At 43.1% G+C, this 26,095-nt stretch overlaps 1 protein-coding gene across 4 annotated transcripts in view; it reads right to left on the bottom strand.

The window, feature by feature from the left end:
* XYLT1 (xylosyltransferase 1) overlaps positions 1-26,095 on the bottom strand; it is a 176,788-nt gene that overhangs the window by 19,670 nt on the left and 131,023 nt on the right. For 2 of the 4 annotated variants that reach the window (XM_088063990.1, XM_014252704.2), the window contains 5 exons: positions 21,026-21,106; positions 9,126-9,342; positions 6,866-7,042; positions 4,642-4,904; positions 1,105-1,300 (listed from right to left, as the gene is read on the bottom strand). In XM_088063990.1, the coding sequence (XP_087920116.1) occupies positions 1,105-1,300; positions 4,642-4,904; positions 6,866-7,042; positions 9,126-9,342; positions 21,026-21,106 (934 nt within the window). The remainder of the gene's footprint in view (positions 1-1,104; positions 1,301-4,641; positions 4,905-6,865; positions 7,043-9,125; positions 9,343-21,025; positions 21,107-26,095) is intronic. The other 2 variants (XM_088063991.1, XM_088063992.1) reach the window with 1 other exon arrangement.

Genomic DNA, 26,095 nt, shown 5'->3' with positions numbered 1-26,095 from the left:
TAAAGAGGTTAGGTGAGGAAAATATAATGAAAACAAGTAAGCAGCCACCAAAACTCTTTTTATTGAGTTTCAAATAGAAGAAAATATTTCTTTATGCTCAAAAAATCTCACCAGTGATTAAATTCTTAAAAGTACTAAATAAGCAGCAGAAATACTCCTACAAATCACAAGAACTGGAGCTTGTATGAACATTTATCACTGCATGAAATGGCAGGCCTACCATCCGACACATTGACAAATGAAACACACTTTCCATCCATCTCCTTAATGGCACATTAGTGTCATGGATTTGCCATGCACACCAAAACACTGAATCCCACCTAGGCATTTCTTAATTGCCCAAGAAGATGGTAATTTATGGACTTAGCCATAATGACTGGAACACATTTCTTCAATCAATTTTGTACCTTAATTGAAATTTGCGGCTTAACAAGAAAAATCATGAAATTAACTGCTTAGACAGTTGTATCTTTAAAACAAAACACAGATGTCAGGTCCTATTAGTGGTCAACTTTCCTGACATATTTTAGGTAGATTTTTTATACTCTGTGACAGACACTGGGACAAATTTCTAGAAAAATAACAGGATTTGTGGGAAATCTCAGCCAGTGCTGTGATAATTTTCTCTCTTGTGTTACAACATCAATATTCTGTTCACATGTGCTATCAGTACCTGACTACCACTAATTGTATGAGGTTTTTTCAGCGTACTCTTGAGAGACACATTTAAACATGTCACCATTTACATCTGGAATGGCAGAGAAATGGTATTTTCCCCAGGAGCCTTTCACAGCATTCACAACAAGTACAGTGGCAAAACTTCTAAGTTACTTTTAAATTACTGAGCCCCTGTGACATCGGTAAAAGCCTTCCATTTGTTTTTAAAGCAGAAGGGAGTGAGGACACTCAGATTAATGTAAGAAATGAGCCACAGACCACAGATCTGAACTGCCAATGGTATCTCCTTCTATGATGAGGATGTGCACTATGCTAGAAAGCCACTCTCACCTCAAATTTGCATGGAAATACAGTTTCCAAAGGTTGCTGGTTTAGTGTTCACTCTTGTGGTGCCAGAGGTGTGCATGAGTGGCTATGAACACTCACCTCTGAGAACTGCAACCTCCCAAAATCACTCGGTGGACTTGCGATCTTGAAGACTTTCTTGGGCATCACCCACGTTTCCAAAGTTTCCAGTTTGCTGACAGCCAGATTGGTTGCATGGTGTCTGATCAGGAAGCCTTGGAAACGGTCAGCAAGGAAGTAAAGGTGGACGGAAACTGGATGGCCCATGGGGTAGTATCTGTAAAACAGCACATGCTCATCAGTTACACAGGAGAGACATGAAATCTCCATTTACTTGGAGCTAGTGGCTTAAGAAGCATTCATTTAAACTAGAAAATGCACCACTGTACATTAAGAGATTTCAAATGTGTTCATGACTCGTTATCAAATGAGGTTGTTCCGATTACCCCGAAACGTCAAAATATGTTACTAAGAATACAGGCTCATGAATTCCATACCCACAGCTCTTCAGGAGGCCCCTCTGTGTGCCAGAGAGCTCCTCTCCCTCACACCTCTCCTGGTAGAAAGTGGCACCCAGAGACACACGCAGGCTGCTGGGGTGCAGCACTGTTTGCTTGGATAAACTGTGGGATAAAGGATGCCCCAGGATGGTGCCTGTGCTCCAGAGCTGCCTTTCCTGCCCCAGCAGGGTGAGTGCCTGTCTGCACAGGACAGCAGGGACTGCTGTGTGACCAGGCACCGACCCCTGGGCCCCCTCTGTTCCCAAACCCCTTCCCCAAGGGCTCTGCAGGGTGCCACTGCAGCGAAGGATACCAGGATCCTATCCCCATTTTAGATCTCCTTATTTTAGGAAAAAAACCTTCATGTTCTTTAAAGACTTGAGATTGCTTTTGCTGTGATTTTTTGACTCATAATAATAATAATAATTAAAAAAAAGCGCCACCTTGAAAAAGGATCAAACAACTGGGCAAAACCAGTCATTGAAAGATCTGGAAGCCTTCAGTTGCAGTTGAGATTTAAAGACATTGCAGTCACAGCTTCAAATAATTAAAATGTATGGTTGATTGTCTGCTATGGCCTCAGAAACATCTGTAAAGATATTTGGGTAAATATAGATGCATAAATAATTAAAAATGTGTCATTCATAGCTCAGAAATCAAATATTTTGCTACTTTACAGCACTGACTTTAACTGCAAAACAAGTTAAACCAACCAGCATCACACCTTCCCAGTAAGTCAGTTAAGCCTGACTACTCAGGCTTGTTACCACAATTAAGGGTGAGTACCAAGGAAGACTTTCCATTGCACGAGGTCAGCAACACCCAGAAGGAACTCTCTAGAGCTGGAGAAATCAACAGAAAAAGACAGGGACCAACAGGGCCAGCACTGATGGACCGAGCAAAAACACTGCAAAGCTACACAGCCAATGCCACCAACAATCTGCCTTCTGTTCTGAGTACTAAGACCTCCTGTTTTATATGTGTGCAGCAGCAAATATTTACAATATTCTTGAAATAGTCTGGGTAAATTGCCTCTTGGCAGCAGAGAGTGCAAATGCCTAGAGATGGAAGAAATGAATTAAATCTCAATCACACATTAATGCTGCTCCCATGGAAGATGCTGACACTCAATCTCCTTTGGTAGCCGAGCAGTCTGCGGGGGGCAGACTTTCTGAGGCTGTGGGCTGGCTCTCGTTAGGGAAGTGTGTGAGGCAGCTGCTCTTACAAACATCCCCTGGGCCGCTGTGGGTGGCAGCATGGGCCTGACTCCAGGGGGATCCGAGGTGGGAGCCGCTCTCCTGCAGCAGGAGCTGGGTGCTGCATGCAGGCTCAGCCAGCCTGGGGCTCTGCTCAGCCCCACAGCAAAGGGAACACTGTCGAGGTGCTCAGCCCAAATCCACCCCTCCATTACTGCATTAGACACATGCAAATCCACAAGAGGGAAGGAGGACAGGTATAGGTGCAAACACCCAGAAGGACAGGGTAGTATTGAAAGAGAAGAAATGTGAATCATAAACCTGAGGATCATGCAGCTTTCTCTGATCTGAACTGGATGCTGACTCACTGTCTTGAGGGGGCTCAGGTAGGTATGAAAACGAAGCCTCCACTCCGTATCACTGTTTGCAATTCCTCCCTGCACTGTTTCATGAGGCTCCAGCCTGCTGTAAAGGAGCTGTGCTTTATCCTGGAGACAGCTGCAGTCACGGTGTCCCTATCTATAATCTGAGCAAGCTTGAAAAGCACCTTGAGCTCCTGTGCAATGGAAAGTTCCTCAGAAACACAAGTGAAAATTGATATCAATCAGCATCAGAACACTGGCAAAAGGAGTGAGAACTAAAGTAATTGTCAAATTATTTCAGTACTGGTTATACATAGTCTCCATCCCCTCTGCTGGTTTCACCCTGCAGGACAAATGACCCAGGACTTCCTTAGGTCTGCCTTTATTTCATATAAGGAAGGCATGCTACTAGAGATTATTTCTGTCTAATTGTTATTGATCTTTTATTGCTTTGCACTGGTAACCTTCACTGACAAAACTCTAATAGGAATCTGGAGCACTTATTGCCACATCTTTCTAAATGGGACATTGCTCAGCACTTCCATGACTAATTTAGGAAGGTCAAGGCACATTTGGCTCCCTCTTGAGAACACAAGAGGGGCAACGTCCATCCATCAAAGCACGTAGAGTGTTCGCTGGCTTAGGCTCTATGTGTTTTCTGTTAGGATGAAAAAGGGCAGAAATAAATTCTGAAGATGGAATTAAGGGATAGTAAAGTAAGACTTTAAAAGAAGAACCCTCTCTGCTTTGAATCTAAACAGCTTCAGATGTGTTTGCAGGCAGCAAACATCTACCATGAAGAGAGCCTTTTCTGTGCAAGTCTAACTTCAGGAATTCTTCCTTCAAATCCCTTGTAAGACTGAATTCTCCTTAGCCAGGCTTACAGGTACAAAAGGAATCTAGAATATAGGGGAATTTCCTTTTAAAGAATAAGAACTTTTGAGATAAATATATCTAGCTATATATAGAGATATATAAACACCTACATATATTTTATGTATTGGATGCTAATAGATCTTACCAGTTGCAGCACTTCTGGCACAGAGAGCTGCACCAAGCAGGCAAACTGAGCCAAGCAAGCTCTCTGTACTCCATGTGTGCTCCCAGGGGAACAAACAAGCAAGGACCATTAACCTGCCTGTGTTCAGATTTGTTCTGAAATCCTGTCCTCTGCTTTTGGTAAGCATAACAGAGGTGAACATGACCTCTGCTGCAATCACACGGAGGGTTTTGGAGCTGAGGCTATAATACACTTGCTGAAATTAATCAAGGGAAATGCAGCAGTGGGGGTAGCACTGCCCAACTGGATCCTGTCAGTCTTCATCAGGCTGGAGAGGAGCTCCTTAAAAGTGCAGCAAACAGGTCACATAACGTCAACCCGGAATAACCAGCACTTTATTATGGACATAAATACTCCTGGAAATAAGCGCTGTGCACTTGCAGCTGCCTGGCCCCGCTCGTGGCCGTAGGCTCCAGGCAGCACAGCCAGGCAGAACGAGGCTCCCGCAGAGGCTGGCGGTGCCCGTGTCCCCTGCAAGGGCGAGGAAGGGCAGGACTGACCGGCAGCTGTTGTCCCCAGCAGCGTGGAACGAGGTCTCGGCCCTGCGCAGGCCCAGGCGCGAGAAGGAGTGGAACATGGTGAGGGCCACGTCGCTGAGGGCGCTCAGCCCGTCCGGCTCCTCGTACACGTTCTCCCAGTAGGAGCGCAGCCCCGGCGTGCCCGACGGGTAATTCCCGTACAGGTAATAGTCCAGCTGGCCAATGATCTCCTGATTCACCACGGCTTCAAACTTGCGCGCAAAGAAAGTTGGCCTGGCAGTCTGCTGTTGGGATAGGACAGGAAAAGACATTGAGTTCCCGTTTTCAGACGTGACACTTTGTCTTAAGCAATGGGTTGGAGCTGAGGACATGAACCATTTCTCTCCATGGGCAAAGATGACTTAAAAGGTCACCTTTGGCACCATTCATTGTTAGGAGTGATGTTAAGATTCGGCTAAAAACTACATAATTACTCAATGCAAATCCCTTCAGACCAACAGCCACCCCTGCTGCCTTGCTCAGGAGGGCTCTCCAAGTGCAGGAGGGCTGGGGAATGCTCTCCAAACCCCCATGTTAGCCTGGAGACAGTGCAGCACTGGTACGTGCTATGCAGGGAGCAAAGTGTACTGTGGCACTAGGGCTCAGAAGAGGCAGAGCAGCATTTTCTGTGTATGGATTTGCTGCTAGGAGGTGGCAAGAGGTCTCTGGGAGAGGTGCCGCTTGTGGCTGAGGTTTCTCCACTTCTGAGTGGTCCTTCCCAGATTTTTTCTCAGTGCTTGACACAATCTTGGGCATATAACTGCTTTATATGCTACTCAAATACCATTAGCTTTCAAAAAGTCTTTGTTTTGCTTTGTTCATATTTGATGGGTCCTGAGGTGCCAAGGAGTTTGAGTGCCCCAGATGGCTGGAAAATTCTTTTGAGGATGCTCAGTTTTGCTCTGAGATGGCGCATGCTGTGGGCTTTGTGACCTTGGCTCACTTTGTGCCTCCATGGGAACAGCAAGCCCCAGCCTTCTGGAGCCGTGTGCTCATGTGAGGGGCTCTCTCAGCAGTGTCAGAAGCTGCCTTTACATCTATTCTAATTTTGAACTTTCCCCTCCAGCTCAGTTTACCTGATGTTTTCTGCAATATTGTTGCGGGTTCACAGCCTGGAGTAGGTCAGGCTCTGCAGTCTGGCAAGAGTTTTTGAAGACTTGCCATTTATTCTGTGCTGGAGAATTCCCTGGGATTGGTGTTTGGGGCAGCAGAGCCTCTTTTAGATAACATCTCATTTGCTCTTTTTGTGAATGCCTGTGTCACTGACTTCAAGCGTGCCTAGTAGGCAGCACATTACAGTAAAGAAAAGATCTCTGTTTCAGAGCAGTCATCATTTCTGTGCTGTAGGGTAACACATTCCCCATCCCACACAAAGCCTGAACAAACATGCTTTATGCAGGGAGCCCTGAGGAGCTGGAGGGATGGAATTGCAAATCTGGTGACCTTGAAACAAGCGGCTGTTCATTCTCCATGGAAGATACACAGGCCGGATACAGCCTCGAGACTGAGTGCACCCCGAGCACAGGACTCACTCTCGTGCCTGCCTTGAGGAAACTTTCACAAAGGAACTCATTAAACCTTTTAAGACAGTCCTGCCAAACCTGGGTGATCAAAACCTCATGACTAAGGCTACCAAAACCACGAGATGAACTTTAATATGATCGTGTTGATGAATCTAATAACGAAAACAGATTTGCTTTGTGCAATATAAGTCTCTAGCACACACACCAGTCAACTTTTAAGCTTTTTATAAAGATGATAAACATTGCTTAACACTGAAAGCCAGGAGTTTTGTGAAATGATGAAAGCACCTGAGCTGGAATGTGGGAAAAAACCTTTTACAATAAACTCACAAGAGTTGCCATGTAATAGTGGTACAGTCAGAGATGTGTCAAGCTTCCCTGCTTCCTAGCACAGCAGATTACCAACACCAAGAGTCCAGAGAGTTACTTTGTGACTTTTGCTTTTTGTGACTTACCTGCTTTATGGAGGCATACCATGCAGTGGTATGTCTCCAGGGCCAAAACATAGGAGAACTTATCTTTCATTCTCCTGAAGTTAAGATCAGAGCTTCCTCACATCTCTTTCTCCACCAGCCTGATGGAGTCAAAGCTTCCCTTCCCCCTCCCAGCTGCAGCCATGCATTCAGCCTGCTCTCCCTACACAGCACAGGGGGAAGAGCCTCTCTGCAGGTGTGCTCAGTTACCTGGAACCTGTGGAAGTCTGCTGGTTTGAAGTCATTGGGTGAGCAGCCACACCAGTCAACAATGTGCTTGTACTGACACTTGCAGCCCAGCTTCCTGTTCCAGTTGGTGATGCGCAGGTTGTTGTCCACCATGGAGTCACAGAACGGGCTGTTCTCCAGCACGGTGTGAAAGAAGGACTGCAACAAACACAGAGCAGATCACCATATTTAGCTCCTCAAACTTTCATTTCCTCCTTCGCTTCAGCTCATGGGTGCAAACCGAATGCAGGTGACCTATTTTTGTTTGGAATGACAGAATTAACAAGCTCTATTGTTCTGCCATGTATGAAACACTATGTGTCTGTATTCCACAGAGCATGGAAAAATCACAACACTCTACAGACCCAACCAAACTGTAAGAACACACAGCTGAGGTCCTGCTCCAATAACCTGGCACAGAATAATTGCACTTCTACAATGACCAGCTTTGGGCACTGGGAGCCCAAAGGACTCCTAGAAAGGCACTAGTGCCAGCAATCATTTTATTTTTATTTCAGCTATATGAGCAATTCTAAGAAATGCCCATTATTTCCCTTCTGTAAGTTACTCCCTGATCTAACAGATTTAGGGCTATTTTTCTGAACAATGTGCTAATGGCATATTTCAAGTTCTTTCCCAAAACAATTGGCAAAACTACACCATCACCCTGGTTACTCTGATAAAAATACAGTCTCAGACAGCTCTTCTGTGGGTATCTATCTCCAGCATTTTGAAATGCATTGCTAGTTGAATGGCTTTGTTCTGAAACATACAGTTCACCCTCAGCACCAAAAGGACATTCTGCCTCCTGCATTTATATCTGAAATCATAAGTCTTTATTTGCTGATTCATGGCAGCATGGAATTCCTATTGGGCAATCTTAATTATATCACCATAATATCAGCTATTACATAAACCATGTGTAATGGGGACTGATACAGCAGGTTAACAGGTCAGTGAAGGCAGGGCCATTTTACAAAACCAGTTATGTATCATGTAAAGAAAACATTGTAGAAAAAAACCTATGGAATATCATCAATTTTAGCCCTGCAAGAGACCATTTTTGGAGCAGTGACTTCTCTTTAAAATCAGCAATAGTAAGATCTATAAATAACCAGCATAGCATTAGCATGGCTGGCTCCCAAATAATCCCCCTACCCTTTTTAATGTTAAATGACAGCCCAGTGAATATGGATTTTATGCTTGAACTGTTTGGTTAAACCCATAAAGGCATCCATTCTCATTCAAGCGAGAGGGGAAAAAAAACCCTACCCAATTACCCATTGCCCTATGTCCTTTCATAGCAATACAGGAATTTCTATAGATAATGGATGAAAAGGTTATCAGAGGAGAGAGAAAAGGTGATTTTTAACAGAAAAGGGATTAAAAGAAGATTATGCAACATGTATGTGGAATAATAAACCTCTGTCAAAAGATAACAATTGCTGTGCTCCACCACAAGCTAACGAGCCTAGATTTGCAAGATTGGTGTCACCCATCCCTCAAAATGTTCAGGAGCCAGGGCAGTCACGGGTTTAAAGGCAGACATCAGTTCTTCCTTGGCTGGCTGACTGCTGCAGCCTGTGGAGCAGAGCCCGGCAATCAGGGGAGCAGTGTACCTGCTGGGGCAGGTGTAGCACAGGCTGCCAGCCACAGCTCTGTGCTCTCCCTGCAGACAGCACACATTCCTGACACACTGCTGCACACCAGGCACAGCCCCACACTGCTGTGCACTCCCCTTCTGCATCACTTGCAGCCACAGTGACTCCTGAGTGATCAAAATGATTTGTGACTGTGCCTTCTAGCTGAGTTTTGAACAGAACAATAAACCTTTGTTTGCAGGGTTTATATTTTTAAAGAAAAGCACTGGATAATAGCAAGGAAAGCTACTTATGAAGACAATTCGCCATCTCTAATATCCTTCAAAAGCTTTGTGCAGGAACAATTTGCAAGCAAAGGGCAGCTGGATTTTTGGTTGTTCAGTTACAGATTAATAGGCTTAGAGGTACAAAACAAAGCCTCTCTGCAAAAAAGTCCCACAAACAAACAAAGCAATAAACAACTGCAAAAGACGTTCTAACCCTAAAGGGCTTACTCATCATAGAAGTAAAATTTTCATTACCCACTGTGGGGTGCTGCAAAGCCCAGTGACATCAGGTGAAAGCCCCTCTGGTCAGATCTTTGGCACAAGCACAAACATCGCAGGTTTGAACACAGAGAGGGATTCTCTGCATTCACATACCTCGGCAGGAAGCAGTGTGTAAGAGTAAAACCTCTTCATCTTTGTCACCAGATCATCGTTGGAAAAAGTGACATATTCCACAAACTTCCTGTTCAGGAGGAACCAGTCTGACCCTCCATCGACTGTGATTCCCTCTGGGATCTTGCGGTCCCCCAGGCGCCACATGTGCGTGTCGCACTCCAGGAAGAGCCGATCCAGCCCTTGTTTCCTGATAAATCTGAGGCAATGCAAGAGGAGACATTAAAAGTTAATTTGTATTTTGTTATCATCAGGAGCTTTAGAAATAAAAAGCTACTTTCTCAAACAAAAAAGGATCAAAAGGTCACTTGTTTATATTTCTGTTCTACTCATAAATAATGTAGAGAGATTTAATAAATAATTGATCAGTTATATGTTCAGTTACAGAGACAAAGGTCAACAGATTGCTTTTAAACATCATTTACACCTTGTGCTGTCCTAAGGCTATGCAGGTGACAGAGCTCTAGGGCAGGGAAGTCCATAATTTTCATTAACTCTGAATAAACCACTGCAGAAGAACTGCAACATGAACAGGAACTAAATATAATCTTCTCTCTCTAAATAAATTCAGTTTTTAAAAAATGGGAAAATGTACATAAAGGTAAAATGCCCAATTTTCTCTTATGCTATCATTTCATTAATTTTTCTATAGGGATATAGCCAATTAGGAAGAAACACCATTGTACTGGTCTTTGCTGTAGATTGAGCAAGTCTGCTCCATTTTCAAGTCTCTAGGGAACAATGTTTTGTTATTGCTGAACCATGAATAAAAGGAGCAACCACAGAACTGCAAAGTTATGGAAATGAATTATCTGAGACCAATAGAAGAGAAGAAAAGCTGGGAAATCAATCTGTGTTTGAAAACACTTTGGACTGGATGCTCACTCATGTTTTGAGATGGTCTGATCCAGGTTTCTGTTACTCCATTTGGGAATGATTTCACTGGAGGAGAAGCAGGGCAGCTGTGAATTAGCACTGAGGGGGACTGAGCACATCCACCCCCGTTGGATGTGAGCACTGGACACATCCCTCATGTTCTGAGCAGTAACAAATGCTCTTTACACTACAGCAACCCACAGCCCCAGCCCTCTCTGGGAGCAGGACCTGCAGGGTATCAACAGCTGAGGGAGGCACAGCCTCCCTGTTCTGAACCACACACAGCTGTGCCAGGATGGCTCAGGATTAGCAAGTCAAGTGATATTTCAGTGGTCCTCAAACCCATGCTACTGAAGGAAAAGAACAAAAGTTAAGGAACAACAAACACCAGAGCTTTCTGGAGTCCTGCATCTGGAAACATGAGCATTAACCCCGTAGGCCAACTCCCTGGCTCAAGTTCTGTTCTATACCAATCAAAGAACTGAGATGCAATTATGAAATGGTGCATATTAATTTTCAAAAGGACCATAAATGACTTCAGGGTCTATGTCCTACTGATAGCTATGTCTCTTTTCACAGTATGAGAAGAGCTCCTCTGTTAACACAACAGTGCTGAAAACGCCTAAATGAGAGTTGAGAAATTTTTCTTTCCATGAACAAGTTTCTAATTTCATGTTCCATTATGAAGGATAATAGAGAAGTCTTGCAATTTTAATGCAGTGCTCTGGAATGTAATCTTCAAATTCAATATTTATGCAGTTATCTCCAAATCAAATATTAATGTGCCTGAAAGTTTGGTCATTTATTTATTTCTCTTCAAAACTAAATGCTCAGAGTTAATTATTTTAAGAAAATAACAGAACTTCATCGACTATATTTAAATAGGAACAGAAAGTTCTTTTCCATGAAGTAATTTCTTTCAGCTGCTATCTCTACCAATTTATCATCCTTTACTCTCCCTTTCAAACAGAAGGTTATTTGACTGCAATAGAAACCCTCAAACAAAAAAACCCACCTGGCTATTTCAAAAACTGCTGTACGTAGAAACTGCCTCAGCCTGTACGACACGACAGCTCCCAGCTCCCTGGGACTACAACAGCTTCAGCCTGATTGTCTGAACTCAGCAGCAGAGGAGCATGACCACACTCAAGATGAGAAGGTCCCAGCAAATCCTGACTCACAGCTTCATGTTTTCCAAAATAGTTAACAGGCTCCTTTTTTCTATACATGCACAGTTCTATGGGTTTTTTGAGCTAATGGCTTGGAAAAGCAAATCTCAGGATATGGAGTGAAATAAGCCAATTCCTGGAAGTACAGCCGTTTTCACAACAAACCTCAGCACCCAGATCTTACACAGCTGGGTCAGTAGAAGGAAATAATTGTACTTTCCAATCACTCACCCTCCAGCAAGGCAGCACAGCCCAACTGAAGAGCTGCAATGCCTTTAGAGATCTCCAAAGAAATTACCTTTTGCTTGTGCTTCTTGAAACCCTCCTAGAAACATCACACCAGGTTCCAGACATATAACAGCTGAGCAGAGAGCAGGTGCTCTTCAAAAGGATCACCCTTACTGAGCCTCTTCACACACAGTCACTACACCTCAATGGAATAAGGCATTAGCAAAGCAAATCATTTCTGTGGCCTACAAAGCAATGATTTATACAAGGGGCTGTGAAGACACAGCTCTCCACTGGGAGATTGCTTGTGTTCATTTATGTTCCCTGGGAGCCAAGAGGACCAAGTGTATTTCAGATCTGCTGGGAGCTAAATAGGGGGAGCTGCTGGCACAGAGAGATGAACTGCAACCAAAGAGGAAAAGGTGGATGAGGCTCCCTCTTTCCCCTCCAGGCTCTCTTCTAGGGTGACTGATGCTCCCAGCTACTCCAGCAATAGCGATTTGGGCACTCAGGCAGGCAAGAACTCTAAGCATATTGAATACTGCCTGAGGGAAGGGGAAAGGGGTATTTGTATGCCACATAGGCCTTTCCAAGAAATGAAAAACTTTTGAACACTAGAAACAGTTCATAAAGATTCTTGACTAGCCATCCAAGAATGATTGCAGCCACCTCTGAAAAGGAAGATAGGAAGATGGAGGGCAAAAGCATGACCCTACTGATTTGTTTCTAGTCTTTTGCTGTATTTCATTAGTTTCTGGTTATGCTCAAGGGAATACCAAAACAGTAGATTCTATAAAGCCAGGCCAAGCTTCTGAAAGAGCAAACGAAATGCAAAAAAAAGAGGGTGTTTTTCCCCTTGTCTTTCTCTCTTGGGTCCCACAAAACAGCTTGCAGATAACTCCCAAATTAAAAGTAGGAAAAAAAATAAAAATACTTAGGAATAGCATTTTCTTAATCTTAGTCACTGTGAAAAAATTCAGGTGCTTTCTGTCACCCTGAACATCAGGTAAGACTGGCACCCCTCTGCCAGCCACAAATGTACTGGCCAGGACAGTGACATCCAACTGAACCAAGGTATGGCAGCTGAAGACAACTGGCCTTTTTTCTAATCTATAAAAAAAACAACAGGAGGAAAATAACAATGATAGGAAAAGAATCAACCAGGAGAAAATAGAATTAAAATAAGACTAGGGTTAAGAAAAGCATGCCATTCTGCCTTAGTTCATAGAACACTCAATCTAAGACATCTCATGCTTCCCCTTATCAATTTTAATTCTTCCTAAAGAGCCTCCAGCTTTGGGGGCCTGGGTTTACACTCAAAAGTACAGGAAACATGGGATATTAAGAAGGTGTGTTGGTACTTGAGCTCAGCAATCAGACACAGACACACATGAAAGGTGCCACTGTGCCCCGTGTGTGGATGCAGCCTCACAGTTTACGTGGTTCCAGAGTTATTTTTATACTTTGCTAAAAAACCTCTACTGCCTGCAGCACATGGTCTGTCACTGGGTATAGATGTCAGTCCAGGCAGCTCATGATTGCAACCCAGCTCAGGGAACTCCTCTTACTTTGGAGTTTATTTAAATATTTATAAATGCATTTCAGACAAGATTCTAGGACTGTATAACACATAAAGCATTTGTAACTTGTGTAGCACATACTCCTACAACATGAGTATAAACATAGCTCAGCTTTCATGACATGTTCCAACTGCTGATAAATATTGTCCCACAGTTACTTAATATCAAATCAAATCCCAGTTAAATATCCTCCTTTTGCATAGTTTTCTCCAAGGGACACTGCAAACCACAGCAATTTGTAGAAACCCCTGCTCCTGAATGCTGTGCTTACACAGTACGTAAGTCAGAGTTTGCTGTTTTCTGTTTCCTGAAGTTTATGAATGAGTAAAACTTCCTAAAGTACTGGAGGCTTTCAGATTGCTATATGCCATTTACCAGTAACTTTATCACTAAAAGTTTTTTTTTTTTTCTGGGAAGAATATATTTTTTAAGGTGAAAAGGTTTCTTCCTAAATGTTTCCTGTTTCTGGCCTCTTGCCTAGAAAACCACCCATTGACATTTCACTGTTAACCAGGTGCACTTACCCAGGACCTCATCACCATTACTCAGGATTTAAGAATAAAAGCTATGAATAAAAGCTACAAAACTCCAGTGAGACAATTCCTCACAAGTCCAAAGCCAATGTCAAAGCAAGAATCTGTAGGGCAGAGGGCTCCACTAGCATCATGTCCATGTTTTCCTGAGTGTATATGGAAAGCTCAGCATGCTTTGAATTTATCTGTTCCTCTTTTAATTGTCTTCAGACAAAAATTTGAGGAATAAAGTCCATTTCAGTGCAAAAAGGCAAGTAAATATTTTTACAGATGAGAAATGTGAGAGTCACTTGCCATCAGTGTTTGCACAGCCACCCTGCAAACACCTACCAGAGTCAATCAGTTGGGAAGCACAAAACAGTAATTTGCAGTTTAGGTGACCAGCTAGAAAGCACTGAACAAAAGTTTGACGATCTTGAGTGCAACAGTTGCAAGAAGTAATTTGTGAGCAATCTCTAGGCTACCACACATCTCCATAAACCAGGCACTGAAAAATTCTTCACAATAAGCAGATTAATGAATCCCAAACCTGTGCAGGGCAGAATCATTCCCTGCCTGCTCAGGGTGGAAATCCTGGTCTCCACTGAGTATTTGGAGACCCTGATTTCACTCCATTTCCATGAGTAGCTCTGTTCTACCAAGGGTTAAACAATATTTACATCTGAAATAATTAACACAATGTCTATATGCTGCCAGGTATTCATCTGTTGTTCTAAGGATAGGATGTTGCAGTATGTTTCCTGAGACCTCTTCCTGTCCTGCTGAAAGCCTCCAGGGCTGATCCCCCACTCCACAAATGGAGTTGAAGCTTGAAAAGGGGAGCAGTGTCAAGCAGAAATAGCACCTACTTAGTCTGTCAAGACGAGGAAGATTTCTACCCATGTGACACACATCGTGTGGAAAGCACAGAACAAACAATTTCTGCTGTTTCAAAAGGCCTTGAAAATAACTCTCAGTACAGACAGAAATGATGGAAGAAAAGAGAAAGAATAATTGTAATTTGCTTTTCAATGTGCTTTAACTATAGCAGCCTAAATGCAATTTAAAAAATGTTATGAGAGCAGAATTCTTATCTTTTGTTAATTCCCCTACTCAGAAGAAAATATTTAAATACATTACTATCTCAACAATCCCCCAAAGCTTTAATGCCAATGCAGAAACAAACATCAACCATATCAGAAAGAATTTCTCTCTTGACTGAATTTGCTCTAGTAAGATTGGTGTTATTTCCTGATCGGGCTTATTTCAGGAGAAAAAGCCAAAGCCATAAATAAGCACACAAATTAAAATGCTTTAGCAGTTTTGCCCACTGTGCTGAATGCTCAGGAGTTTCCAAGGAACACAGGGAAATCTTACTTTTAAATGTGATTAGTGTTTGCCCCCCGTACCCCTGCATGTCCCACAAGAGAGCAGAAGACCCAGGTGACCCAGCCACCAGAAGTAAGACAGAGCTGAGAGATGCAGTTTGTGATGTTTGTTCCTGGAGCTTCTCTGGGTCTGCAGAACCTGAACAGCAACTCATGGGAACATGAGCTCTACTGGAAGGATTTTTTGACAGTCCATGTTACCACAGTTGTTTTCAGTGTGTGTTAAAAATGAAAAAAACCATTTCAATGTATGTTTTATGTTCAGTGTGCATTTAAACCTGGGGCAGATTACTGCTGCCACACACACAGGGCAATAGAAAGTTTAGATCATTTACAGTGCAGCAAAAATGGTACAGTAATTTGAATATCTCTTTTAAGATACAAGTTCACCTTGAAATATATTATGTTCAGTGTGTCCCTTCTCAATCAATTGCATCTTCATGGAAGCCAAGCAGCCATGGCACTTAGGGTATTCCACATGAGATGCTGTTGGAAGCTGATGAATATACACATTTTATCTGGTCATTATTCCGTCTCTATAAGGATATGATTAGACTTTTCAAGCTTACAATAGGTACCTCATGCTATATAATTTGTTTCTGCTTCTTTCATATGTAATCTTCCCAGAATAGCCATTTAACACTTTAGTCCTAACATATCTTTGCCTTCTATTTAGAAGAAATTTCTCATTATTCTTTTTTCTTCACCACCTTTTCCTACACATCATCTTCCACTGGTTTTGAAAAACTATATTTTCCACCTTCTCTCTTTCAAAGGTGAAGTCTCTTTTTCAGAGAAAGTCTTAAAAAGCCTCAATGTTTCTCAATATTTTAATGTTGCAGGCCAGGGAGAAAAGTGAAAAAAACCTTTAAAATTCTTTTAGTTGCAGGAAACTTTCAAACTCTATTTTTTTGCAGTAATGACTCTACCAGGAACTGTCTTGTTTTGTCAACAGTTTCATGCATTTCCTTGTGAGCATAAAGCTCAAGAGAGAGACTGTCAAAGATTTTCCTGTGGATTTCTTTTCCCCACTTTTCACTTACATGGCATCTTTTAAGCAATACTGAAACAGCTTTTAGAATGAAAATGAAATGGTTTCCTCTCAGCATCAAGGAAGCCACAAGTCAGGTGATTCTCTTTCTTTTGATATTAAATAAGCAAAACTGCAAATGATAGCATGCAGAGATGTAACATGAACTCACCACAGACAATGACATGAAACCTGGCGTTTTGCCATCTGTCTCCAGTAAATGTCTTCTCTAGGAGGTTTCTTGTCTCCTCACTGCCTTTCTAGTGACTGAGGGCAAGTGTGAGTCCCTTCTATAAAGGTTTGCAAGCTTCCAAATCAGGCCACTGACCTGTGGGTACACCAGGGCCAACAACATCTGTGCAACTTAAAATGATGTTTCCTGTCATAACCATTTTTTGAAGTGCCTCAGGACCTCAGATGACAGGGCTGTTTACATGGCTGCAAATGAAGTGTGCTGCTCAATGTTCTCAGATAGCAATAAGATTCCTGATTATTTTACCAGTATCTCAGTTTTCATCTCCTTCCTAATTCTGTCCTTGCCCCATAAAGTATGGCTACTTCAAACCTTCTCACTTAAAGCACCTTCCTGAACCAGCAGATGATCTTGCTTGTACACTCTTAGAACAAAGAACATCCTCCTTAGTCCCACATCAAGACTTACGGCTGGTTTTGTTTCTCTTTGCATTGACAGCTTAGAGCACTGTTTTCCAAAACTGAGCAGAAATAAAAGCTCTACAAGGAGGTGAATTGTCAAGCTGAAGCAGTAAAGGCTTTATGGCTCCCCTAATGCTTAGCATAAAGCACTAAGAACATCTGAAAGTTAGCTGTAATGTCTACATTTTTAAAGTGCAGTCTCTTTGCAGAGAAGATGCATGTTGCTATTTCAGTCGCTACACTTCTCATGCAACTGTTGGGCTGAACTACTTCCAAGCAAAAAATAGATCTTAGTCCATGTGCTCCAGAATACTCAAGTGTTCTAAAAAATTTAGCAAAAGAAGTATGAGGCTGAGGTTAATTTGTGCCAAAGGAACCACCAAATATGTTACATGAACAGCAGTGTAAGTGCTGCTAGTACATGTGGTTAAACTATTCCAACAGCAGAGATAATTAATCCATTTTTCCCCCCTAGTATTTGGGTACTTACTGGGCAATTCACCAGTGCAATACACAACAGTGTTTACTGTGTGATCCATTTTCTTAACTGACCACCAAACCCCCACCAGCCCCATGTAGAGCACACAACAAACAGTGTGTGCCACTGGGGATAAAAGGCATGTCTGAAACGGGGTGAAACAGATGTGTGCCAGCAGCAGAGATTTTGGGAATGTGCTCCAGTCCTTCAGTAGCTAAGGTTTCTTCTCCAGCCTCAGAGAACGGGGATGGGATTGTGATGCTCCTGGGTACAGTTCACCAACACCTCTAAAATTATCTGGAACCCAGAAACCAGAAAGGGGAACAACACAACTGCAAAGAACAGCAGTAATGAGAAGAAAAAATCAGCAGAAGAATATGGACACATCCTAAAACTCGAAGGGTATTTTCTTTAACTATTTGTATTTTCCCTATGAGCTCAAGATTCCTCTAAGATTTAGCATCCAGCCTTCTCAGCATGTTTACAGTTTCCCAAATAACTGCTGTAGAGAGCTTTCCATACAACCCCCCTACCCTTTTCCTGCCTGTCATTGAAGATGTCACATTTGACTGTCTTTATATTTTTTAATACATCCAAAAGGTGCTGCTCCTGCCAAAAAAGAAAAAATCTTCTGCATGTTCCAAATTGCATCAACTTATACAACTACCAGGTTATTCACTTGCTTTTAATAGTCTAAGACACTGAAAAGAGGAGGAAATGTGTTGCTCACTAAGCACAAAGTAACAACTCCAGCCACTGTGTGCAATTTCATTTCATACATCCACCTCTGTCAGGAAATAATGCTCCTCCAGCTGAGTGAAGAAGCCATTTTCATGTCCATTCTCTTTGCTGAAGCCACGAAAAGAAAATCAGAGCGATGCACTTTTTCATGACTTTAGCATAACTAAAAGAAAACTTAACTCTATAAAAGGAAGCCTGGTTTCTCTCCTTATTTGGCAGTAAAACATGTTCTGATTGTGAACATGGCTTGAATACAAAGTGCACTGTAATTGAGCTGTACAAGCATTTCAGCTTTAAGATGGCACTTCTAATCTTCCTCTGTTGTATGATCCAAAGACTACGATGACTTAAAATTAAGAGTTTTCAGTTGTTTACAAGGCAGACTTAGACAGTTGAAAAGCTTATTGATTAGGTGCCATTATTCATCCACAAATTAAAACTATCAGCAAGGGTTATACATTGCTTTCAATTATGTTTAGATGCTGTGCTCCTGTATTATTAGTTCACATGTTTTGAGAAAAACACCTTGGACCAGCTAAATCATTACTGTACATGGGGCAGCAGTAAGTAATAGTTCAGTGTCCTCTCCCTTATTATGGCTTCAATTAGTTGTTTCAAACAAAAAATTCTGTTCCAGTGTGTTTTGAGATAGGATATCCAAAGGGAGTTTTCTTCTATTGCCCAATAACATGGACACTGGCCTGTGATCTAAATGTTATCCTTTTTTTTTTCCTTAACTTTTTGCTGCCAATCCTCAAGGCTGTTGCTTCTCTTCCAGACCTTACTAAGCTCTTGGCCATACCATTCTCTTCATGTGGTATTTCTTTTCCCCTGGGCTGTGACAGGACAAAGCAAGGAGTAAGACGTAAAAACTGGAAAAATTAATAGGAAAAAGCCCCATTCCTTACTCTTACAATGAGCAAGTCACTGACTGAGTTTAGCTGTGGAAATTCCCCAGGCAAAGGTCACAAGAGGTTGGGAGAATATTGTAAAGCAGCGCCACTGCACACCCTTCTGCTCCCTGGGGACACTGGCTGTGGGACAGGGACATGGGGTGACAGCCTGGGGGGGCCTTTGCTCTTGGCTCACCTGCCTGAGCTTTTGGCAGGTATTTCAGCCCAGAGGACTTCACCATTCTGACAGCAGAGATAAACCTCAGTGGTATGGGCACAGCTTGCACACCTGGGCACTCAGTGAAAGTCAGGTGGGAATTGTGTCTCAGATGGGAAGAGCAGAGGGAGCGCTGACCAGTTTAGTCAAGACTGAGTCACTCAAACACTAAACATGAAATATCAGGCTAGAAATCTTCACTTTAGATATTTCTTTCTCATCAGGTGGATGTACAGCTGGAAATTCACAATACAAACAGGGGATAACTACTTTTTGATCAGCTTTTGGAAACAATGGAATTAATTTTTACCCAACACCAGCATTACTCAGAGGCATTTCCAGCTGCTGGCTTGAGTGTGTCTACAGCTGCCTGGGCTGTGCAGGAGCAGGGAAGCCACTCTACCTCCCTGACAGAAAATCTGGGGATGTGCCAAGGGCTAATGTGAAAGGATCCATTCATCCAGTGGTCAGCAGTGGGAACACTTATGGGACTCAGGGATTAGGCAACCATGGCAGATAGGGATGGTAAATCTGCACTCATGTCCCTGATCATGTTCCCTGATACACAGGGAATTTATGGTAGAAATACAGGAAACAAAATAAAACATGGTGACATGTTGTAATAAGTGAAAAGGTATTTAGTTGTTTACACAAAGAGAACCGCTGAACTACTAAATGAGTTTGCTATTCCTGTGATGGAAGGACAAGTAGCACATTAGCTTATTCCATTATTAAATTAATATCAGCTTAGTGTGTTTAATTGATCTAAATTGTTCTGATCCAGCTGAAGTTGGCATGCTTGAACCAGCCTGATGTTAGTGTGTCATAGTCCATTAGTTATTTTCCTTAGCCAGCTCAGGGAACTTGAAAAGACTCGGGAGCACCAGAGGAGCAAGGAGGCAAGAGACCAGCTGCTTTTCCCTGGTTCTTTCTCTCCTCTTTTCTCCACTAACTCTGCTGTCAATCACTATTGCCAGCTAGAGCTGAGTCTGCCAATCACTCTGACACTCTGCATTTCCCAAACCAGGGACTCTCCTGTGAAAACTGTTGACTTGGCTTAAAATATGACTCCTCACAGGATTATTTTTTACTACCTGCTATAGAATTTGTGCATGCACAAGATGAATGCTCGTGAGGACTTAATTTAAACAGGAACATGACAGAATTGATAAATCTAGTGACAAGAATAGGAATGGCCAAGAAGAGAGAGAGACTTGTGAGTTATTCTGCCTGCCCGCTGTGCTGAACACGGGACTCAGTGTGTCACATTCTCTGGGTACACTTGACATTTTACAGAATAAAGGGAAGACTTGGTGACCCAAGCAGAATAAAACAATATTTTTAGATGCAAAACCACTGGGACTCAGCATATGGAGTTGCTGGAAGTAAAGCAAGACTGCTGTTATGGTACAAAACCAGTAAAAAAGAGGAAGAGCAAAACTATGGATAAATAGGAAAACAGGACCACTGCAGTCAGGTGGGAAACTTCTTTCATCTGCAGAGGTTGTTAAAAGTCTTTGGAAGATGGTGTTTGGTCACTGCTTTTCTCTCAAACCACAATGGCAAGTTTAAGTATTACTGATGACTGGTGGGGAACACAGCACATTCTCTTCCCCCTGAGACCTGTGCAGGGGCAGAAGAAGACAGATTTTGGTTCAAGGACTTCCAAACTTCAGTAGACTGTGATAAGCTCCAGCCACCATCCTCACTCTTACTGGCATTGCAGGCTGCTACAGGCTACCTCACCCAGGGCTCTGCCCATGCCAGGCTGTGCTGCAGAGCTCAGCTAACCCAGGTCCTGCTCACCAGTGTGCCTGGGGCCACCTGGGCAGTGTGGGGCTATTGCCACTTGCTCACCAAACATTGATTTGTGCCAAGTCCAGAGGGGGATGCAACTTCAGTCTGCTTAGTGCTTCTCTCCCCACAAAAGCATCTCTGACTCTGGGAAGGAGTCACTCTGGGCCAAGAAACAACCATCCTCAGAAAAGGGTTTCCTCCTCATTCACTTCTCTGTCCTGGACTAGCGATTTCTTCAATCAGGTAATTCTGAAAAACCATCACCATACAATAATTCTCAGTGCTTTGTTAACATGAGGTGAGGAAAGGGCCAGCTCACCTTGCATTGTCCCTCCCATGTGATTTCAAGAAGTTCATATCGCGGTATCTGGACAGGAATGCCACGAGCTGATCATTTGTCCTGTGAGAGAAAGAACAAAAGGTGCACAAATTACACTGTGAAAACCTCTTTGTCTAGAGCAATCTATATATTCATTGTTCTCATTTGGGGATCACTCTCAGACTCTGAAGGAGGTGGTTCCAAACAAAACTTAAATCCTGCTGCTGAACTTCAGTGACCCCCTCTGCTCAGGAAAGCATACATGGAAGGAAGCACAGCTTTATTACACCTTAACAAATTTCTTATCAACCCTTGGCAGGTATTTCAAGCACTATAAGAAGAGTATGTGTGAAATAATACTGCTCAACACTTTTTAAGTATGAAAATCCAGCTGCAAGATGACTGCATTGATAGTTCCATTTTACATGCTTTGCTAGATATTTCCTAGGGAATTTGGTTCAGTATCTATTGACAATTATTTGTTTTCGTTGTGTAACAGAGAACAGGCCAAGGCTGGAATGCATAACGAAAGAGCATTTTGATGTCAAAAAGACAATATAATCAACAGGAACAAAGGAATTTAGAAGGTTAATTCCAATTAGTATGACAAGCAATCTGACACCAGCATTTGCAAAATTTTAGCTGACATGTCCAAGAATGTATTTATGCTTGACAGCTTTTGTGGTCAGCTATTTCTTTAACAATGAAGCAAAAATATTCTCTATTTATCTAGGTCAGCATATTTAGGAAAACTGAATAAATCACATTAAAAAGATGTTAATCTCCTGAATTGCATTCAAACCCACAACCTCATGGATACAATACCATTTAAGCAATGGTCTGTTATGAAGTTGGTGGCAGAAAGACTCAAAATAAAAAAAACCATCAATAGTACTGTATTTTGAAAATATTTCATTATTATAAGTCACAGAAAACCAAGTTAAACCTGAATGTGTTTAACTGTAAAAAAATGTGCTTAAATTCTGGGGTCAGGCTGCAACAACCTGGAAATGTTATCAGCCAAGTAAACTACTTTCATCATCTCATTGACTTTATCTAGACCAAATGAATTATCTGTCAATCAACCATCCTGACAGTCAGGACCTGGAGATGCTCCTCCTTTACTCCCTCATGTGAGCTGCAATACCTCCCAGGGTCAGACTGCATCTCAATTTGGCAAACTCAGAAACTGCTTTCTGTGTAGTAAGCTGTGCAGATTTTCACATTTGCTGCTCCAGTGACTCTCCATCTTACTGGGATGAATAGGCATTTAGTGAATTTACTTAGCAATGCTTCCACACGAAATGGTTTAAATGGCTGACATCTTCGGGTGAGTTTCTAGGCAAAAGCTGGCATGCAAAGGTGATCTTTAGAAACATAATCAAGTTTGGAAGTGCTTGAGCTTCAATTTCCTTACAGGATAAAAATCAAATCAACCGAAGTAACAATCCACACCACTCAATAAAACACCATCCTTTCTAGATTGCTCACCAACCTGTATTTTGCTATTCAGCAGTACTCCACCCAGTGTAACAGGACTTGGGGCTGCCACACAAACTTCTCATTGCTCCTCAGTTTTTAGGTAATTCTTATAAATGCTCAAATGATGATCAATAATTGACATTTTCCCTCTTCTTGAAAACATTGGTGGTATCTTGGTCCTACTTTGAATAATTTTAATTTTTTGTTTTAAAGAACCCATACAGTGTTTTAACCCTTCTCAATTAATATGCTTCTTTTCATGTGTTGACAACATGGAACTAAAACATCATAGTTCCATTTGGTAAGACTTCCTAGTTAATTGACATTTAGATTTATGCAGTCAACCAATTCTGTGCTCAGCATGGCAGCACACTGAATTTCTAATAAGCTTTCATTCAACATGCTCCTTCTGGCCCCAACATCATGAGGATGCTGCACATCACCTCTGACTTACTCCACCAGAAGACATTAAGAAGAAGATCAAAGGTATTGAACACACCATAGATGTTAATGCATTTGTTAAAATCCTGTTCACCTTTCAGAAAACTTTGCCTTCAGGGGCAGATTTCCTAAATGCCTCTGGCACAGATTGCTGCCACGCTTCTTCACAGAGAGCAGCAGCAGAGTCTCTGCCACGGCAGTGCCTCTGGCACCAGCTATTCCCAGTGCCTCTGGCACTCCTTTGGACAAAGCCTGGAGACATGGGCCCGCTTTTTCTCTAAGTAAGGCAATCAAGAGCTGAGATTTTCAGCTGAAGACATCACTGGGAGCAACAGCAACTGTACACTGCCAAATTAAACTCTGCTGTAGCTCCACAAATTTCAGGGATAATTCACTGAGCATAAATTTGGCACAAAATCTTTTACTAACTATCACAGTAAAACAGAAAGTAACAAGTGCAACATAGCCTTCCTAAGAAGGAAATAAAGTCATGGGGAGAGGGAGGGTAGTTCATGCTACTGATTAAAAATACACTTACATTACATATCACATTCCTATCAGTTTCCCCAGTGTGTAACACAGCATGAATCAGATTGAGGAAAAAGCCCACTGCAGTTGGTGCCTGAGGCTGGACCTGAGGGATGCATCCACAGCTCCCACTTCCATTTCCTTTTGCTATTAAACTCACTTGGAGGGAAAGGCACCAGGGAGTAGGATTAGTCAGCTGGTTACCTGTATCATTAGCAGGCAGGAGGATGGTGTGAGTGTAGAGAGGCTGAGAGAAAATGGGCATTTTCAGGTGTGCAGCATACAGGGAGAAGAAACACAAAACTAATCCTCCAGTGAGCTCCAAGAGTGGAGAAAGCTTGTGTGTGGGGGACGGCTGCCACGAGAAGATGACAAGTGAAGAAGAGTGATGGGAAACAAAGCACATTTGAGCTCACTGATGCAGATTTGGTGCTCAGCAAGGGCAGGGCTGCCAGCTGGGACGGGGGCGCACATCTTCCCCAGCCGCTTGCTGAGGTCACCTCGGTAAGGTCCCACAGCTCCCCCCCTGCAGCAAGGGTGGACAGGGGTGGCAGGGGCACTGTGCCCACCTGCTGAGGTGCCACTCAGCAAAGCTCAGCCAAGCCCCCGTAGGGCTGCACTCAAGGATGGCTGGGCAGGCAGTGGGGCTCCAGACGCCGCAAAAGTGACTCAACCCATGGCACTGCTCAGCTGGGGATGTGGCTGAGCCCCTGGGCTGGGACTTGGGGTTAAGTCAAGATTAGAGTTACAGGACTAAGGGAGAGACAAAGGTGAGTCCTATATCCAGAAGAAAATTCAGAAGATATTGGCAAAGCAGAGTCTGCTACCAGTATTTCCTCATGAGCAGCCCCTGGCCTGGGACTGAGACGTCCCAGGGTGTGAGCAGGCAAACCAGGCACTCATTAAGCACATTCTGAGCATGGCAATAATTTCAGAATATGGCCTGTACGCTGGGGACTGAAATGAAAAACTGGAAGAGAAAGACTGACTTTGTGTTTGCACTGTCTGCCCACGCTGGAGGTCTGTGCAGAGAGCAGTGCGAGCGAGCCACAGCGCACAACCACGGCCGGACGTGTGGACAGCAAGAGGCACTGCCGGTCTTGCTGGCTTTAAGCAAACCCTCCACCCCTAGTGACTAATCCAAGAAAAGAGCAGAGATGCCCTCAGTCTGCAGCTGGGAAAACAGATTAGGAAAGTCTTTGCAGAATATGAGACAAGAGATTATTACATTTGGAAGATAGTGATGGCTAATAAAAATATTCTGATTCAGCAAGTTACTTTAACACATGGGCAACTTGAAAGATGTAGGGAATAGCAGCCACTTCAATATAATTATTAATATGTCAGAATATATACAAGTTAATAACAATTTGGCTAAGTTAGATCAAAAATTCAGGAGCTTTTGGCAGCACAAAACTGGGTATGGAAACAAGATGGTTTGATTCTGTGTAGGAACCAGATGAAGGAAAGAGAACTGCTCTGAGTTTATTAATTATTCATCTTGATTAATTTAGGGCTATTTAATGACAAGCCTGCTGGCTGCTTCACAGGAGGAGTTAGTGCAGGGAGGGGATTAGCCTGGCCATGGTGAGCAGTGGTGGCAGCAAACACAGCAGTAACTCTGCCTGGTGTGGGGTGCTGGAGAGGCAGTCAAGGATTACAAAAGCAGCTGAACAGGCAAAAAAAAGAAACACAAAGGCAAAAGTGTTTGGGAGAATAGGGCAAGGAGGCTGATGTGGTTTGAAGCAGCAATGAAGGGCCTTTGAAGCAGGGATGATGAAGGCAAACACACAGTCAGAAGAGGTAAATCAAAACTGTTACAAGTTCTCTCAGTCCCCAAGGCTTTGGCATTTCCAGCCCCCTGACTCATCCCCACAGTTTCCTTTCCCAGGACTCCTGTGACTGTGTGAAGGCACAGCCCTACAGAACCCAGACCTACAGCAACCCCAGCAGCTCTTTGCCAAGAAACTGTTTCTACAAGGTCACTAGAGAAGGGAAAGACTGCAGAGACAAAAGCTGGAATTATGGGGCCAGCTCACCTATTCAGAGTTAAGCATGATATTAATGGTTAATATGGCTAAACACAGTTAAACAGCAGATGTGCACACAAGAGCCTCAGAGTGGGAGAACTGAATGCCCTCAATTCTGCTACCTTCTTTACAATAAATTCTTACAGATACTTAAGCTCACTGATTTCAGGAAGTTATTAATTTCATACTCATTAGATACTCTTATACATATTGTAGATTATTAGGGCATGCCATCACTACCAAGCCCCCAAGGCAGGAGAGCTTCAGGAGAATTCCTTGCCTGGTTATTCCTAGCCCGGGGCTATCCCTCTCCCTCTCACACAGGGAGTGCCTGTGCTCAGCCTGGCTCCCCAGCTTCTGCAGCTGCCTGACAGTCCTGCAGCGGGCACAGAGGGGCTGGGGAGGAAGGAGAGAAGCCCAGGAGACAGGGAAGGGGTTTTGCCAATTGCTGCACACACCTGCACGGCACCCAGTGCCCTCTGAAAGCTTCTGCTGGGGCACAGCAGCACTCGTGGCTTCTTCCCACTCCAGAAAGGGACCCTGTTCTGGTCCCTCCACCAGGCCAGCTGGCATGAGTGTGGGCACAGCA

This window comes from Pseudopodoces humilis, chromosome 18, assembly GCF_049639895.1.
Source record: "Pseudopodoces humilis isolate 2021_Gansu_Grassland_sample_001 chromosome 18, ASM4963989v1, whole genome shotgun sequence".
Lineage (NCBI taxonomy): Eukaryota > Metazoa > Chordata > Aves > Passeriformes > Paridae > Pseudopodoces > Pseudopodoces humilis.
Note: the sequence above shows the minus strand (reverse complement) of the source record. Positions and strands in the feature narration are given on the sequence as shown.